Source organism: Xiphophorus couchianus, chromosome 5 (assembly GCF_001444195.1).
Source record: "Xiphophorus couchianus chromosome 5, X_couchianus-1.0, whole genome shotgun sequence".
NCBI lineage: Eukaryota > Metazoa > Chordata > Actinopteri > Cyprinodontiformes > Poeciliidae > Xiphophorus > Xiphophorus couchianus.
This window is the reverse complement of record NC_040232.1, coordinates 1,900,326-1,914,231: the sequence shown is the minus strand read 5'-3', so window position 1 is coordinate 1,914,231 and position 13,906 is coordinate 1,900,326. Positions and strand designations below refer to the sequence as shown.

The following is a 13,906-nucleotide window of genomic DNA, read 5'->3' as shown; positions in this document are numbered from 1 at the left end:
AATCAACACATTGTAAATCCATCCAAAGAGTGATGACAAAAGGCATTGCTGGTATCGGGAAAACGTTTGCCGTCCAAAACTTTTCTCTAAACTGGGCAGAAGGCAAATCCAATCAGCACATTGATTTAATCTTCGTCCTCCCTTTCAGAGAGCTGAACATGATTAAAGATGGGGAACACAGTCTGCTGGAGCTCCTCCTTTACTTCTACCCTGAGCTCAAACCACTCAAAGATGCAAAACGGCTAATTAACGAGAAAATCCTGTTCATCCTTGATGGCCTGGATGAAAATCGATATCCACTGGACTTTAAAGAAGCCATGAGTGTGACTGATATAAATCAGAAAACTACGGTTGATGTGTTGCTCATCAACCTGATCAGAGGCAATCTGCTGCCTGATGCTTTGCTGTGGATTACATCCAGACCTGCTGCAGCCTCCCAGATTCCCTCGAAATACATTGACCAGGTGACAGAAGTGCAGGGATTCACCGACCAAGAAAAGAACAAGTACTTCCGAAAGAGACTGAGTTCTGTCCAGAAGGCTGAAGAACTGCTGTCAGGTCTCAGAGGGATGATAAGCTTCCATTTAATGGGACATATACCTGTGTTTTGTTGGGTTATTGCTGAGGTATTTAAGAAGGGATGGAGTGACCGAAGAATCACAACAATGACTGAGTTGTACATCTATTATGTCCTGATCCAAACCAAAAGAACAACACAGAAATATGAGTCAAAGAGTTCCAAGAAAGAATCCCGAAAGAGAATATCAAATCTTCAGAACACTGGTTTCCTGTTAAACCTATCCAGACTGGCCTTTGAGCAGCTTCATAAAGGAAACATCATCTTCTATGAGGAAGACCTGACAGACTGTGGCATTGATGCTGATGACGCTTCTTTGTTTTGTGGGCTTTGCTCAGAAATCCTGAAGCAAGAATTTGGTTTGTACCAAAAGAAGATGTTCAGTTTTGTGCATTTGAGCTTTCAGGAGTTTCTAGCTGCTGTTTACGTTTTCCACTGCTGCAAGACGAACGACCTCGGTCCTCTGAGGTCATTCCTGGGAGTTGACCCTACAGATATGAGTTTCCTGGAGCTGCAGAAAAAGGTTGTAGATAAAGCTGTGCAGAGTGAGAAGGATCAGTTAGACCTGTTTCTCTGTTTCTTCCTTGGACTCTCACTGAGGCCAAATCAAGAAATGATTCAAATTTTGCTTCCCCAGACAGAGAGCAGCTCAGACACTACTGACAGTTTAAAAGCCTACATAAGGAGTTTTCATGCTGATAACATCCCAACAGAGAGGTGCATTAATCTTTTCCTCTGCAAGTTTGAGCTCCAAGAAAGAGAATTTCAGGATGACATTGGGAAGTATCTGAAATTAGGAGTGAGACTCTCAACCATTGACTGCTCAGTGCTGTCAACGCTGCTGCAGATGTCTGGTGAAGTGATTGAAGAGCTCGATCTGACCAGATGCTGTATATTGGATTCTGGGACTGAGAAGCTTCTTCAGCTAGTAGGGAACTGCAAGAAGGCTGTGTGAGTACCAACAGATAGATTCATTCAAAGGACATGAAAACAAGCGTAAGTAGAATTAATGTTGCAATTTCTTAAATTTATCTGATTCCACAATCACTATCAAAAACCACTAAGCTGCAGATAAATCCCTCCAGTCAATACAAACATCGGCTGATATCAAACAAATATCTACGATGAAAACTCAAAAATATGAGCAAAAAAAGATACTAACAGACTTTTTTGGGTACAAAAAACACAGACCATTCCAGTTTGTTCATCAATATCCTGCATCTATTTCAAAAACGTTTTGCTAATATTCTAAATGTAGATATAAAAGACGGTAAAAGCAAAGCAAGGGGTCCCAACATGATGGAAGGGTTTACTGAATGTTTTTTAAATATTTATATCATTGTTTTATTTTCTAGCCTAATGAATAATGATAATGTCTTCCTTGGTTGCCAGACCTGTTCTCTATTTGCATCCAAAACTAAAACCTCAGATTTTAGCTGACAACACGGAGCATGATATATCGCTCTGACTCTGTCATTTCACTAAACGTGGATATAAACTCTCGTTCATAAGGACTGCTTTTGGTGATGAGTTTTATGCGTCATATTAACTCCACTTGTTGTGTATAAATCCCACAGACTGAAGAGTAGACATGTGCTAGACTTTAACCTCCACATACTGCTGTCCATCCTTCAGTCAGAAGATTCAAACTTACAAGAACTGTGTCTGCATGGTTCTCATACCGTACAGACGGCTCTTCCTTTTGAACTCTTCGTTGTGCTGGAAAGGCCTGTGTGTAAACTGCAGACCCTCAGGTCAGTCCTATAAACTGTTTAGTCTGATTTGAGCTAATGAATTAATTTAGTATTGCTTCAGCACTGAACCTGCTGTTTACTTACAGGGTTGGTTTTTTCACAGATTGTCTGGTTTCCCTCTGGACTCCATGAGGTGTCGCCAACTTGCCACCGTGCTTCAAGTCAAACAATCCAACTTGACAACATTGGACTTGACAAACTGTACTTACAGTTATGTTAAGAATTACTCTGGGAATATTTTAGAACATGAGAAGAAGGAAAAATATGAAGATTTTATTGACGAAGCGACTCCGTTGACTCGGATTTCTACCGGATTGATTGGGCCTCTTTGCAAACTGAAGGAATTTGGGTAAATAAACTGAAGATCATTGTATTCATGTATTCATCTCTTGTTAACATTATGCTCACATATTTCCTCTGATTGCAGAATGAAGAGCTGTAATTTGAGAAGTGGATGCTGTCAGGTGTTTGCCTCAGCTCTGAGCTCCAACAGCCAGCTGAGAAAACTCGATTTGAGTTGCAACCAGATCCAGGATTTGGGAGTGCAGCTCCTCTCTGTTGGTCTGGGCGATTCAGACTGTCAGCTGGAGTTTCTCAGGTGATGATTCCTCTACACATCACAAAGAACATTAGTCATGCATTATATCTTTGTGGTATAATTCCCCATGGCTCAGGTTGTCATGACATGGAAGATTAGTTGATCACACCGGAGCTGTGGTTGTTGCTCCGATGATGTTTGCAGAGACATTTAGGAAAGGCAAACCTGGAGGTTCAGTTTTCGATAGATTCAAAGAAACCCAACAAAAAGGTTTTCCTCAATATAAAACCTGGAAAACTGAGAATCTTCAGACATGTTTGGTTTAAGACAATAAAGCTTTTTTTTTCTCAACATTTTTTGAACACATGCACAATAGAGTGGTGGTTTATGATAAGGCGATATGGGCAGTTGCCCAGGGCGGTATCACAAAGGGGTGGGAGACTTCAAGGGCGTTCTAATTATTATGTTAATCAGTTATTACATTTTGTCATATATATAAAAAACTTACTGCACTATGCATTGCAATATGTTGTAACATATAAATTACTTGTAAAAATATAGAGCCCATATTTATCTTTATTAACATACATGGTCTATGTTTAAATTTCAATATATTAGAACATATAAAAATATAAATCTCATATATGGGAATTCATTGCTTAATGTATTGCACTATAATTTGCCATATATTGTTTTATCTTTCTTCAGAAGGGGTTTTGGGAATTTCACCAAGAGGAGATGCTAAAGCAGTCTCAGGTTCTGGCAGGAAGGAAATTTTATTGCCCGTCATTTCCTCAGAGTTTCTCAGATGTAGCTGGTGAGAGATTTAATCTGGTTTTGTGTTTGGGATCTTTTCCTCTGCAGATTGTCATGCTGTGGGATCTCACAGGAAGGATGTGCCTCTTTGGCCTCGGCTCTGAAGTCCAACCCTGTCCATCTAATAGAGCTGGACGTTAGCTATAACCACCCGGGTCAGCTTGGAGTCAAGATGCTCCTTGAGAGACTGGAGGACCCAAAATGCAGACTGGAAAAACTCAAGTTAGTCCTCTGTAGCCTTTGCACTAATGATGTATTTGCTTTAACAGAAATGTTTATTAGAGTTTTACATTTTCTGTGGAATAATCCTATTTTCTATTTACCTCTGAAATACAATCTTCCATTTCACTCATTGACAAAAGAAGTAAAGTACCCTGAAGAAATCTTTTTATTTGGTCCAACATCCTGGGCATCAGTGATGATTGTTTAAATAAACAATCTGCTCTTATACATAAATACTGATAGAGTTTGTGGCATCATGAATGGAACAATATACTATAAACTGTTGCAGAAATATCTAGAATTCAACCAAAACAAAGAGTGAAGGTCACACTACATCGATGGTTCATTTTTTAAACGCTCAGTGCAGTTTATCCCACTATTAATATAGTTTAATGGGGTCTGGTTGCTCACTAGACTCTGTTTCTCCTAAAATGCTACATAAGACGAAGCTAAAGGAGAAGTACAGCTGCAGCAGTTCGTGTCGGCCAGCATCCTACTGTCCATCTCCATGTGGCTAAAACATAATAATGACTTCAGACCACTTAGCTCCAACATAAAGCGACAGCTTCTTCACTAATCGCATGCAGACATGCGCCGTCTGGAGTAACTCTAACATTTTACAATAAAATATCATTCAGAAATTCCTCTTTAGAGTTTTTCCTGCTGCTCCTGTCTTCTCAGTGTGGACCATGATGAAGATTATTGGACCAACCCACAGCTCCTGAACAAATGTAAGGCTTGTTGTGCTTAATAAAATGTTGCTGTTTGTCACTGCAACTGGTTATTTATTTTTCAGACGCCTGTGATTTGACCTTTGACATCAATACTGCCAATGAATACCTCATCCTGTCTGAGTGCAACAGAACAGTTAGTTTGATGCAGGAAAAGCAGAAGTATCCTGATCACCCAGAAAGGTTTAAATATGAGGGTCAGGTGATGTGCAGAGAAGCTCTGACTGGACGCCGTTACTGGGAGGTGGAGGCGACATCAGTCCAAAACATGGGAGTGGCTTTTAAGGAGGTTCAGAGGAAAGGATGCGACTTTCAGATGGACTGGAGCGATAAGACCTGGATGTTACATAACTATTTACTGCATGGTTTTACGTTTCGCCACGGGCATCAGGAAGTCTACGTTCCAATCACATTTATTGATGATCAAGAATTCGTGGCCCGACCCCGACCCATGAGAGTTGGACTGTTTCTGGACTGGCCAGCTGGTATTCTGTGTTTTTACTGGCTGTCTGGTGACACAAGAACTCTGCTTCACACCTTCCACTCAACTTTTACTGAGCCTGTTTACCCAGCATTCACCGTTCAGGCCTTTTCTTTGACTCTGCTGACTGTTGAGAAACTGGAACCAGACCATGTGAGTGAATCTCGTGTTATTGAACCTGAACTACGGCTGAGCAGCTCTGAGAAGTTTCTTCACTTTGACCTTCTTGTGTTCAAGGTTCCCTTGGGCTTCACACCTGAGGTGAGCAGAGAGAGGGTCGGTGTCTCTTACAGGTGAGACAAGCACTTCATAAGGTTTTCTTAGATCTTCAATCAAATTTGGTAATCAAAATAGTTTTTGACCAGAAGCTCATTTTAAGGACTTTAGCAGCAGCCGATGTTATGATCCAGCCAAAAGGAGTCCAAGGATATAAATAATGTATTTGTTCTTTTTTAGCTCCCATAAATGGGATTTTACCTCCAAACTAAAGAGACGGTTTCTTGGTTTGACATGCATGTCTGTCAAACCTTCAGACATGTTAGATTTAACATGCATGTCTGGAACCAGCAACCGAACTGAAGTTGGTGCAAGTGTGTAGATTTTACTAAATGAGTTCATAGCTGTGGGGTGGGAGGGGATTTCTGTCGATGGATGCTGCGTTTGAAGGACATGAGATTACAGAGACACAATAAGTAAAAGTCCACAACTCCTCAAAATGTTATATGCTTCTGTGATTAGTTACCAGATCAGAAACCATTTAATTCAGTAGGAGAAATAATCATGTAAGGAAAATTAATCATCTTAATCTAACATTTCTTCCCTTAATGTTGACGCTGAATCTAGGCGGAGGCTTCGAGATATGGAGGAAACATCAGACAATGTTCTTTTTCTTGGAGATGATGGATGGATGATGGGTCTCTTTCAGCTTCCAGTTTCCTGGTTCAGGTCTGTTCCGGTGTTCTCTGACTGGTCTGGTGTTCGGAGTGACCCGGGAGGCGGAGCTGACGTACAAGACTCAAATCTGGGATGAGAAGCTGCTGCAGACGGCGAACAAGCTGCCAGGCGGACCTTTGTTCAGCATCGAATGTCCTCAGGGCTGCATCACAGAGCTGCAGCTGCCGCACTGCCAGCCTGCAGCAGGTAAACCTCTGGTTCCTCTGGTTCCTTTGGTTCCTCCGGTTCCTCTGGTTCCTCTGGTTCCTTTGGTTCCTCTGGTTCCCTGGTTCCTCTGGTTCCTCCGGTTCCTCTGGTTCCTTTGGTTCCTCTGGTTCCTCCGGTTCCTCTGGTTCCTTTGGTTCCTCTCGTTCCTCCGGTTCCTCTGGTTCCTTTGGTTCCTCTGGTTCCTCTGGTTCCTTTGGTTCCTCTGGTTCCTCCGGTTCCTCTGGTTCCTTTGGTTCCTCTGGTTCCTCTGGTTCCTTTGGTTCCTCTGGTTCCTCCGGTTCCTCCGGTTCCTCTGGTTCCTTTGGTTCCTCTGGTTCCTCCGGTTCCTCTGGTTCCTTTGGTTCCTCTGGTTCCTCTGGTTCCTTTGGTTCCTCTGGTTCCTCCGGTTCCTCTGGTTCCTTTGGTTCCTCTGGTTCCTCTGGTTCCTTTGGTTCCTCTGGTTTCTCCGGTTCCTCTGGTTCCTTTGGTTCCTTTGGTTCCATTGGTTCCTTTGGTTCCATTGGTTCCTTTGGTTCCTCTTGTTCCTCTGGTTCCTTTGGTTCCTCTCGTTCCTCCGGTTCCTCTGGTTCCTTTGGTTCCTCTGGTTCCTCTAGTTCCTTTGGTTCCTCTGGTTCCTCTGGTTCCTCCGGTTCCTCTGGTTCCTTTGGTTCCTCTGGTTCCTCTGGTTCCTTTGGTTCCTCTGGTTCCTCCGGTTCCTCTGGTTCCTTTGGTTCCTCTGGTTCCTCTGGTTCCTTTGGTTCCTCTGGTTTCTCCGGTTCCTCTGGTTCCTTTGGTTCCTCCGGTTCCTTTGGTTCCATTGGTTCCTTTGGTTCCTCTTGTTCCTCTGGTTCCTTTGGTTCCTGTTGTTCCTCTGGTTCCTTTGGTTCCTCTGGTTCAATTGGTTCCTTTGGTTCCTCTGGTTCCTCTGGTTCCATTGGTTCCTCTGGTTCAATTGGTTCCTCTGGTTCCGTGGTTCCTCTGGTTCCATTGGTTCCTTTGGTTCCTCTGGTTTCTCCGGTTCCTCTTGTTCCTCTGGCTCCTGTTGTTCCTCTGGTTTCTCCGGTTCCCTGGTTCCTCTGGTTCCATTGGTTCCTTTGGTTCCTCTGGTTCCTCCGGTTCCCTGGTTCCTCTGGTTCCTCCGGTTCCTTTGGTTCCTCTGGTTCCCTGGTTCCATTGGTTCCTTTGGTTCCTCTGGTTCCTCTTGTTCCTCTTGTTCCTCTGGTTCCTCTGGTTCCTCCGGTTCCTTTGGTTCCTCTGGTTCCTCTGGTTCCCTGGTTCCATTGGTTCCTTTGGTTCCTCCGGTTCCTCTTGTTCCTCCGGTTCCCTGGTTCCTCTGGTTCCATTGGTTCCTTTGGTTCCTCTGGTTCCTCCGGTTCCCTGGTTCCTCTTGTTCCTCTTTTTCCTCTGATTCCCTGGTTCCATTGGTTCCTCTGGTTCCTCTGGTTCCTCTGGTTCCTCTGGTTCCATTGGTTCCTTTGGTTCCTCCGGTTCCTCTTGTTCCTCCGGTTCCCTGGTTCCTCTTGTTCCTCTTTTTCCTCTGATTCCCTGGTTCCATTGGTTCCTCTGGTTCCTCTGGTTTCTCTGGTTCCTCTGGTTCCTCCGGTTCCCTGGTTCCTCTCTAATGGACCTCTGTTTCTGTCACCCCACAGCCCAGCTGCCTGACTGCCTCTCTGTCGGCCACATCACTGATGATGGGATGATCGTCCTTCCGCCACTTCGGGTCACAGAAACCCACGTGGTGCTGAGCGTCTCACACCTTTCTGGCTTCGGCGTCATGTTGGACCGGATCAAGAAGTTCCTGACCAAGCCGATTCGGGGCCAAGTTCTGCTGTTCCTGAGGCAGCTGCAGCGACCTCTCAGCATCCTCAGTGTGATTCTGCTGCCCAGCAACGTTCCTCTGCAGGATGTGAATCTTTAACCCGATATTTTAAAGGATAAAACTGATCCAGGTTGTTTCTTTTAAAACTAACACGTGGTTCTGATTTGAAGGTGAAAGAGCAGCACAGCGGCTCTAAGTTCATCCAGGCTCCATCCTTCTGCTCCTTCCACAAAGGGAAAACCTACCGCCTCCACAGCGACCCGGCGGGCCTCACCATCCAACCCAAAGTCAGTTTCAGACCCGCCATCCGGTTCCACTGGGAGCTAAAATACACTCAGACTCCCGTCTTCTTGCAGACAGCTCAGTTCTTTGAGAACTACGGGCCAAATTACCACGCCACGTTTGAGATCACGCTGTCGACGAGAGCGGAGGACGTGACTGTGAAGGTCCAGAGTCCGGAAGAGGAAAACGTCTGGTACTACGCCCTGCACCTGCCAGGTACACCAACCGTCTGCTAGTTTAATGGAGAGGCTTCATGCTGTCAGCTTCAGCTAAACGGAGAAAAGAATCAGGATTTGTTGTAATTACTCAGTTTAATGTATATTAATTGTGTGTTGGTACTAATTAATCAAGTGATACTTAGGAAAAAAGAAATCTTGATATGAACTGAGAAGCAGTAAAAAGAAAACCCAACTGAAGCTGTTTGGTTTCAACATTCAGCTGTTTTCTATAGAAAGTCTGCCCCCTGCTGGACTTCACCTGGCTCTGCAGGGTAATCACGTGATTTATCCTGAATCTTTGAATTCTAACAATGAATGTTTTTAACTAAGCAGCATCATGAATAAATATGATTGAATCCACAGTGAAAGTCTGTTAGAAATGCTTTTAAAAAAGAAAACTGTATTTTTATTCTGAGGAGTATTTTATTTTGATTGGTCAGAAAACTCTCCTGACCAGAACCTGATGGAGGATCTGTGGAGAATTAGGAGAAAATGAGCTGAAGGTCCTGTCAGAGCAGACTGGGTTTCCAGAACCTGAGCAGAACCTGAGGCTGCTCTCCATGCCATGCTGCACTGATGCAGGAAGTAAAAGGAGCCCAGACCAGAGAAATGTTCCCAGCTGACATTTCTGTTAAAAGTATCATATTTTATTGATCTGATGTAATATTCTTATGTCCTGAGACATTTCATTTGGCATTTTCATTCTCTGCAATCAACAACATCACAAGAAATAAAGATGGGAAAGAATTCACTCTGTGTGTAATAGATCTACGTAATAGATAAGTTTTACTTTCTGAACTGAGGGACAGAAAACTCAGAATATTTCATCACATTCTGATGTTTGGAGATGAAGTTATATTTGTAATATTCCAGTGGAAAGTCAGAGTTGGATGATTCTGAATATTTCTGGATGATTCTGGATGATTCTGAATATTTCTGGATGATTCTGGATGATTCTGAATATTTCTGGATGTTTCTGGATTATTCTGAATATTTCTGAATATTTCTGGATGATTCTGAATATTTCTGGATATTTCTGGATGATTCTGAATATTTCTGGATGATTCTGGATGATTCTGAATATTTCTGGATGATTCTGGATGATTCTGAATATTTCTGGATGTTTCTGGATGATTCTGAATATTTCTGGATGTTTCTGGATGATTCTGAATATTTCTGGATGATTCTGAATATTTCTGGATGATTCTGAATATTTCTGGATGATTCTGAATATTTCTGAATATTTCTGGATGATTCTGAATATTTCTGGATGATTCTGGATGATTCTGAATATTTCTGGATATTTCTGGATGATTCTGAATATTTCTGAATATTTCTGGATGATTCTGAATATTTCTGGATGATTCTGGATGATTCTGAATATTTCTGAATATTTCTGGATGATTCTGAATATTTCTGAATATTTCTGGATGATTCTGAATATTTCTGGATGATTCTGGATGATTCTGAATATTTCTGGATGTTTCTGGATGATTCTGAATATTTCTGGATGTTTCTGGATTATTCTGAATATTTCTGAATATTTCTGGATGATTCTGAATATTTCTGGATGATTCTGGATGATTCTGAATATTTCTGGATGTTTCTGGATTATTCTGAATATTTCTGAATATTTCTGGATGATTCTGAATATTTCTGGATGATTCTGGATGATTCTGAATATTTCTGGATGTTTCTGGATTATTCTGAATATTTCTGAATATTTCTGGATGATTCTGAATATTTCTGGATGATTCTGGATGATTCTGAATATTTCTGGATGATTCTGGATGATTCTGCTTCCTGTCGTCTCGTTTCTGTCTGCAGCTCCAGCCTCTCCTGATCCAGCAGACCAAAGGCGACTGCGGCTCGGGGAAAGTTTGTCAGCGGAGGAGAAGCTGAGAAGCGTCCGACCGGACTTCATCGATCACGTGTCCAACCCGGTTCTGGACAAGCTGCTGGACGAGCTGCAGCACTGCAGGGTGATATCAGATGCTGAAGCGGACCAGATCAGAACCAAACCCAGAGCAGAAAAAGCCCGAGAGCTGATTGACTCGGTGAGGAAGAAAGGAGCAGAGGCCAGCTCCAGAATGACCTCTGCCCTCTGCTCCAACGACCCGTATCTGAGCAGCGAACTGGGCTTACTGTGACGGACAGAACCAGACAGAACCGGACAGAACCAGACAGAGATCTGCAGAACTCAGCTATACAGAAAGATCATGTGGTGGGATGGTTCTTCTTCTTCTTCTTTAGATTTTAACGGCAGCTTGCATCCAATTATGTTGCACTACTGCCCTCTATTGACTCCTACTACCTACTCCTCAAAGACTCTTAAAAATCCCAGTGTCTTTTAAAAAACGAAAAATCTTCTTTTTCCCCTCAATATTATTCAGCTGATCGATCACCTTGTCAAATTTCAATTCCCTACTAACACCTAGTTCTGTTTTTAATAATCTTCTGTGACTTTCGTATTTCCTACATTTAATCAAAACATGTTCCACTGTTTCTACTTCATCACACCATCTACATAAACCCGTAAGGTGTTTCCTCATCTTAAAAAGAGTTCCGTTTAGGAAACTATGCCCAGTTCGTATTCTATTTATAATTATCTCTTCCCTCCTGTTTAATCCTCTGATCCTTTCTACATCGACTGTATTTTGTATTCTAAATAAATGTCTTCCTTTAATTTCATTTACCCACCTATCTTCCCATATCTTCTTGCATTCTTTCCAAATTATACTTTTGCCTTCAGATTTAGATAACTTTATTTGCATAACAATATCATCTTGTTTAATTGTCTCCTTCGCCAGCTTGTCTGCTCTTTCATTCCCCATAATACCTACATGAGCAGGAGTCCAGAATAATACAACATTTTTATTTTGTTCACAGATCCTATGATGAACCGCCATAATCTCATATAAAATATTTTGATGATATGGTGGGATGGTGTTCCACCCTCCCAACTATGTGCACCAGGTGCAGTTGATTGGTGGGCGGGGCAGATAGCTTTATAGCTGAGCAGGCCGCTGCCAGGTGTGTGTCTTTGTTTCACTACATGTCGGCTGCCCAAGTGGCTGATGTGCTTGATCCGCTCATCTGAATCGTAAGTGTCATTTGTACCATCTGGCTGGGATTGTGGTTGGGTTCTGGTACCATCTATACCTGCAGTGCGTTTCTGCAGCGTTGCTCTGCTGGCGTTAGCGGCTGCAGCTGGAGGTTGTTGCTGCTTCCATCCAGCCTGCTGATCCTCTCTCTCCCTGGTCGGCTGTGCTGCTATTCCTGGGATTGTCTTGGAGTTGCAGCGCTTGGACGCTCTGCTGTCTTGTCTTGCTGGTGTTTGTTTGGGCCGCTCTGAAGGAAACCTGTTGCTGATTGGACCGGCTGAGCGAGCGGGACCGACTCCTCTGGCCCATTGAAATTGGACAACGACGATTTGTTCCACCGTTTAAAGTGTTTGTGTTTTTTCCTTTTACAGTTTTGCTTATTATTGAAATTACTAATGACTTTGCTTTCTTTTGTTTTGATTTACTAATTTGTTTTCTTTACATTACATGTTTTGTTTGTCCATTTATTTTTTTGGAATAATTCAAATTGTCCTTTTATTTCACATGATCCGTTTTCCTCTCCAGGGACAGTAGTAGGCCTGAGCCATGCTTTTAAAAAGAAATGTTTTAATGAAATTGTTTAAATAAAATATTGTGGACTATTCTGTGTTCTGGTGCATCTTGTTTAAAAAGACGCCCCCTGCTGGTCACGATCAGAAACAGGAGCTGGAAATGATCAACCTGAACTGTCAGTTTTAAACCGACCAGATATTTTTTATGTTCAGTGTTTTTTCCTGAAATGTTCTAGAATTTGATTCCTGTAAAGTATCTGAGGTCTTTTTTTTTTTTTTTAAAAGCCATAAGATATATTATTAAGAACCTTAAAAGATGTCTTGGTTCTGTAACATTAAGAACTGATCCTGTTTACTTTCCATTTAGATGATTTATTTCATGGTGCAGATTCAGTGGAAGAATTACAGTTGTGTCTTTAATCTTAGAAAATAAAACTAAAAATTATCTGGAAACTGAAAATGACATAAATTGATTATTATGGGTTGAATAATAATCAACCCATAATAATCAGCTTCACCAGCTGGTGAAGCAGAGTCATTATCCACAGTGCAACAGGTGTTGATGGTTGAACCATCTTAACGGTGGCAGCATCATGCTGTGGGACTGTTTTACTTCAGGAGAAGCTGCTGCTCTTCATAAAATAAACTGTCTGATGAGGAAAGAACTTCATGTGTGTCAGGTTTAAACACCTATTGAGAGATTAAACAAACACAAGAAAGACAAGAGAGTTAGATTCTTTTGTACTCGCGAGAACAGCCAGAGATGTTTTCAGCCTCACATCTCTTCGTTCTGAAAACATATGTGTCCGTTCTCCCTTTTTATTGCTGTTAGGATCCCTGTTACAGAGAGCGTCTCACAGGGGCGGGGAAAACACTTCAGTCACATGATTGCAACGCAAATGCTAGTCACTAAAACACACTGTATCTACACACTAGATTATTCTGTTCCAGACACAGGATAACACAGAGCAAGTTGTACGTCTTCATGGCAACGGTTTTATATCTAACAGGTCAGGATGCAGAGGTTTCTGCTGAGCGATAACCTGTTGAAAACAGTTTCTCTGCTCTTCCTCAGAGAGGCTTTCTGAGAAAGGAATCAAAGTAATTCAACAACACAGAAACTTTCTTTATGCTAAGATGAAACAAATAAAGGTATATAAGACAAGAACATTATAAAGGCACATGAAACAACAAATATTTGATAATAATATATACAATTTACCTAACAATGTGGAAAAATGTAAGAACCAGCTAAAGAAGTAAAAGTTTGGGCAGAGACTCATGGACGATAACCCTGAACGTTCATCCACTGAGGTCACAAAGTGTCAGAGGTCACACTGACAATACAGTCAGTGTTTTGTTGTGGCCACCACAAAGTCCTGCTCTCAGTTGTGGGAACGTTTGAAAAGCTGTCAGATTGAGATGATCTACAAACTATAAAAATGTCTCCAAAATCTTCTCTCCATGAATTTTTTCTTTCAGCAAATAGAAATAATTCTGGTGACTCTAACTGACAAAGAAATAAATGTGATTTTTCATTCAGTGTAAAAATATCTGGTTCAGCTCTATGGATGAATGTTTGTATGACTAAAATATTTTCGTTCTGCAGGCTTTGCATTTTCTGTGGCAGAGAAAATAAAGAAGTTTGGAGAATTTTTTACTTTGATCTGTACAGCAGTGTCTGATTTCATGCAGATATTATTAAACCTGAT

General features: G+C 41.9%; 1 protein-coding gene across 2 annotated transcripts in view; it reads left to right on the top strand.

Moving 5' to 3' along the window:
* Positions 1-12,673, top strand: part of LOC114143857 (NACHT, LRR and PYD domains-containing protein 12-like) — a 14,963-nt gene extending 2,290 nt beyond the window's left edge. Inside the window, exons 2-16 of one of the 2 annotated variants that reach the window (XM_028016217.1) lie at positions 1-1,528; positions 2,155-2,331; positions 2,435-2,680; positions 2,759-2,929; positions 3,734-3,907; positions 4,589-4,638; positions 4,704-5,272; positions 5,357-5,412; positions 6,045-6,259; positions 7,909-8,165; positions 8,249-8,365; positions 8,435-8,576; positions 10,406-10,802; positions 11,517-11,681; positions 11,760-12,673. The exon at positions 1-1,528 is cut by the window's left edge and continues 312 nt beyond it. In XM_028016217.1, coding sequence (XP_027872018.1) covers positions 1-1,528; positions 2,155-2,331; positions 2,435-2,680; positions 2,759-2,929; positions 3,734-3,907; positions 4,589-4,638; positions 4,704-5,272; positions 5,357-5,412; positions 6,045-6,259; positions 7,909-8,165; positions 8,249-8,365; positions 8,435-8,576; positions 10,406-10,728 — 4,025 coding nt within the window. In that variant the 3' untranslated portion in view covers positions 10,729-10,802; positions 11,517-11,681; positions 11,760-12,673. Of the gene's footprint in view, positions 1,529-2,154; positions 2,332-2,434; positions 2,681-2,758; positions 2,930-3,733; positions 3,908-4,588; positions 4,639-4,703; positions 5,273-5,356; positions 5,413-6,044; positions 6,260-7,908; positions 8,166-8,248; positions 8,366-8,434; positions 8,577-10,405; positions 10,803-11,516 lie in introns of both variants that reach the window. The other variant, XM_028016216.1, reaches the window with a different exon arrangement.
* The last annotated feature ends 1,233 nt before the right edge of the window (positions 12,674-13,906 follow it).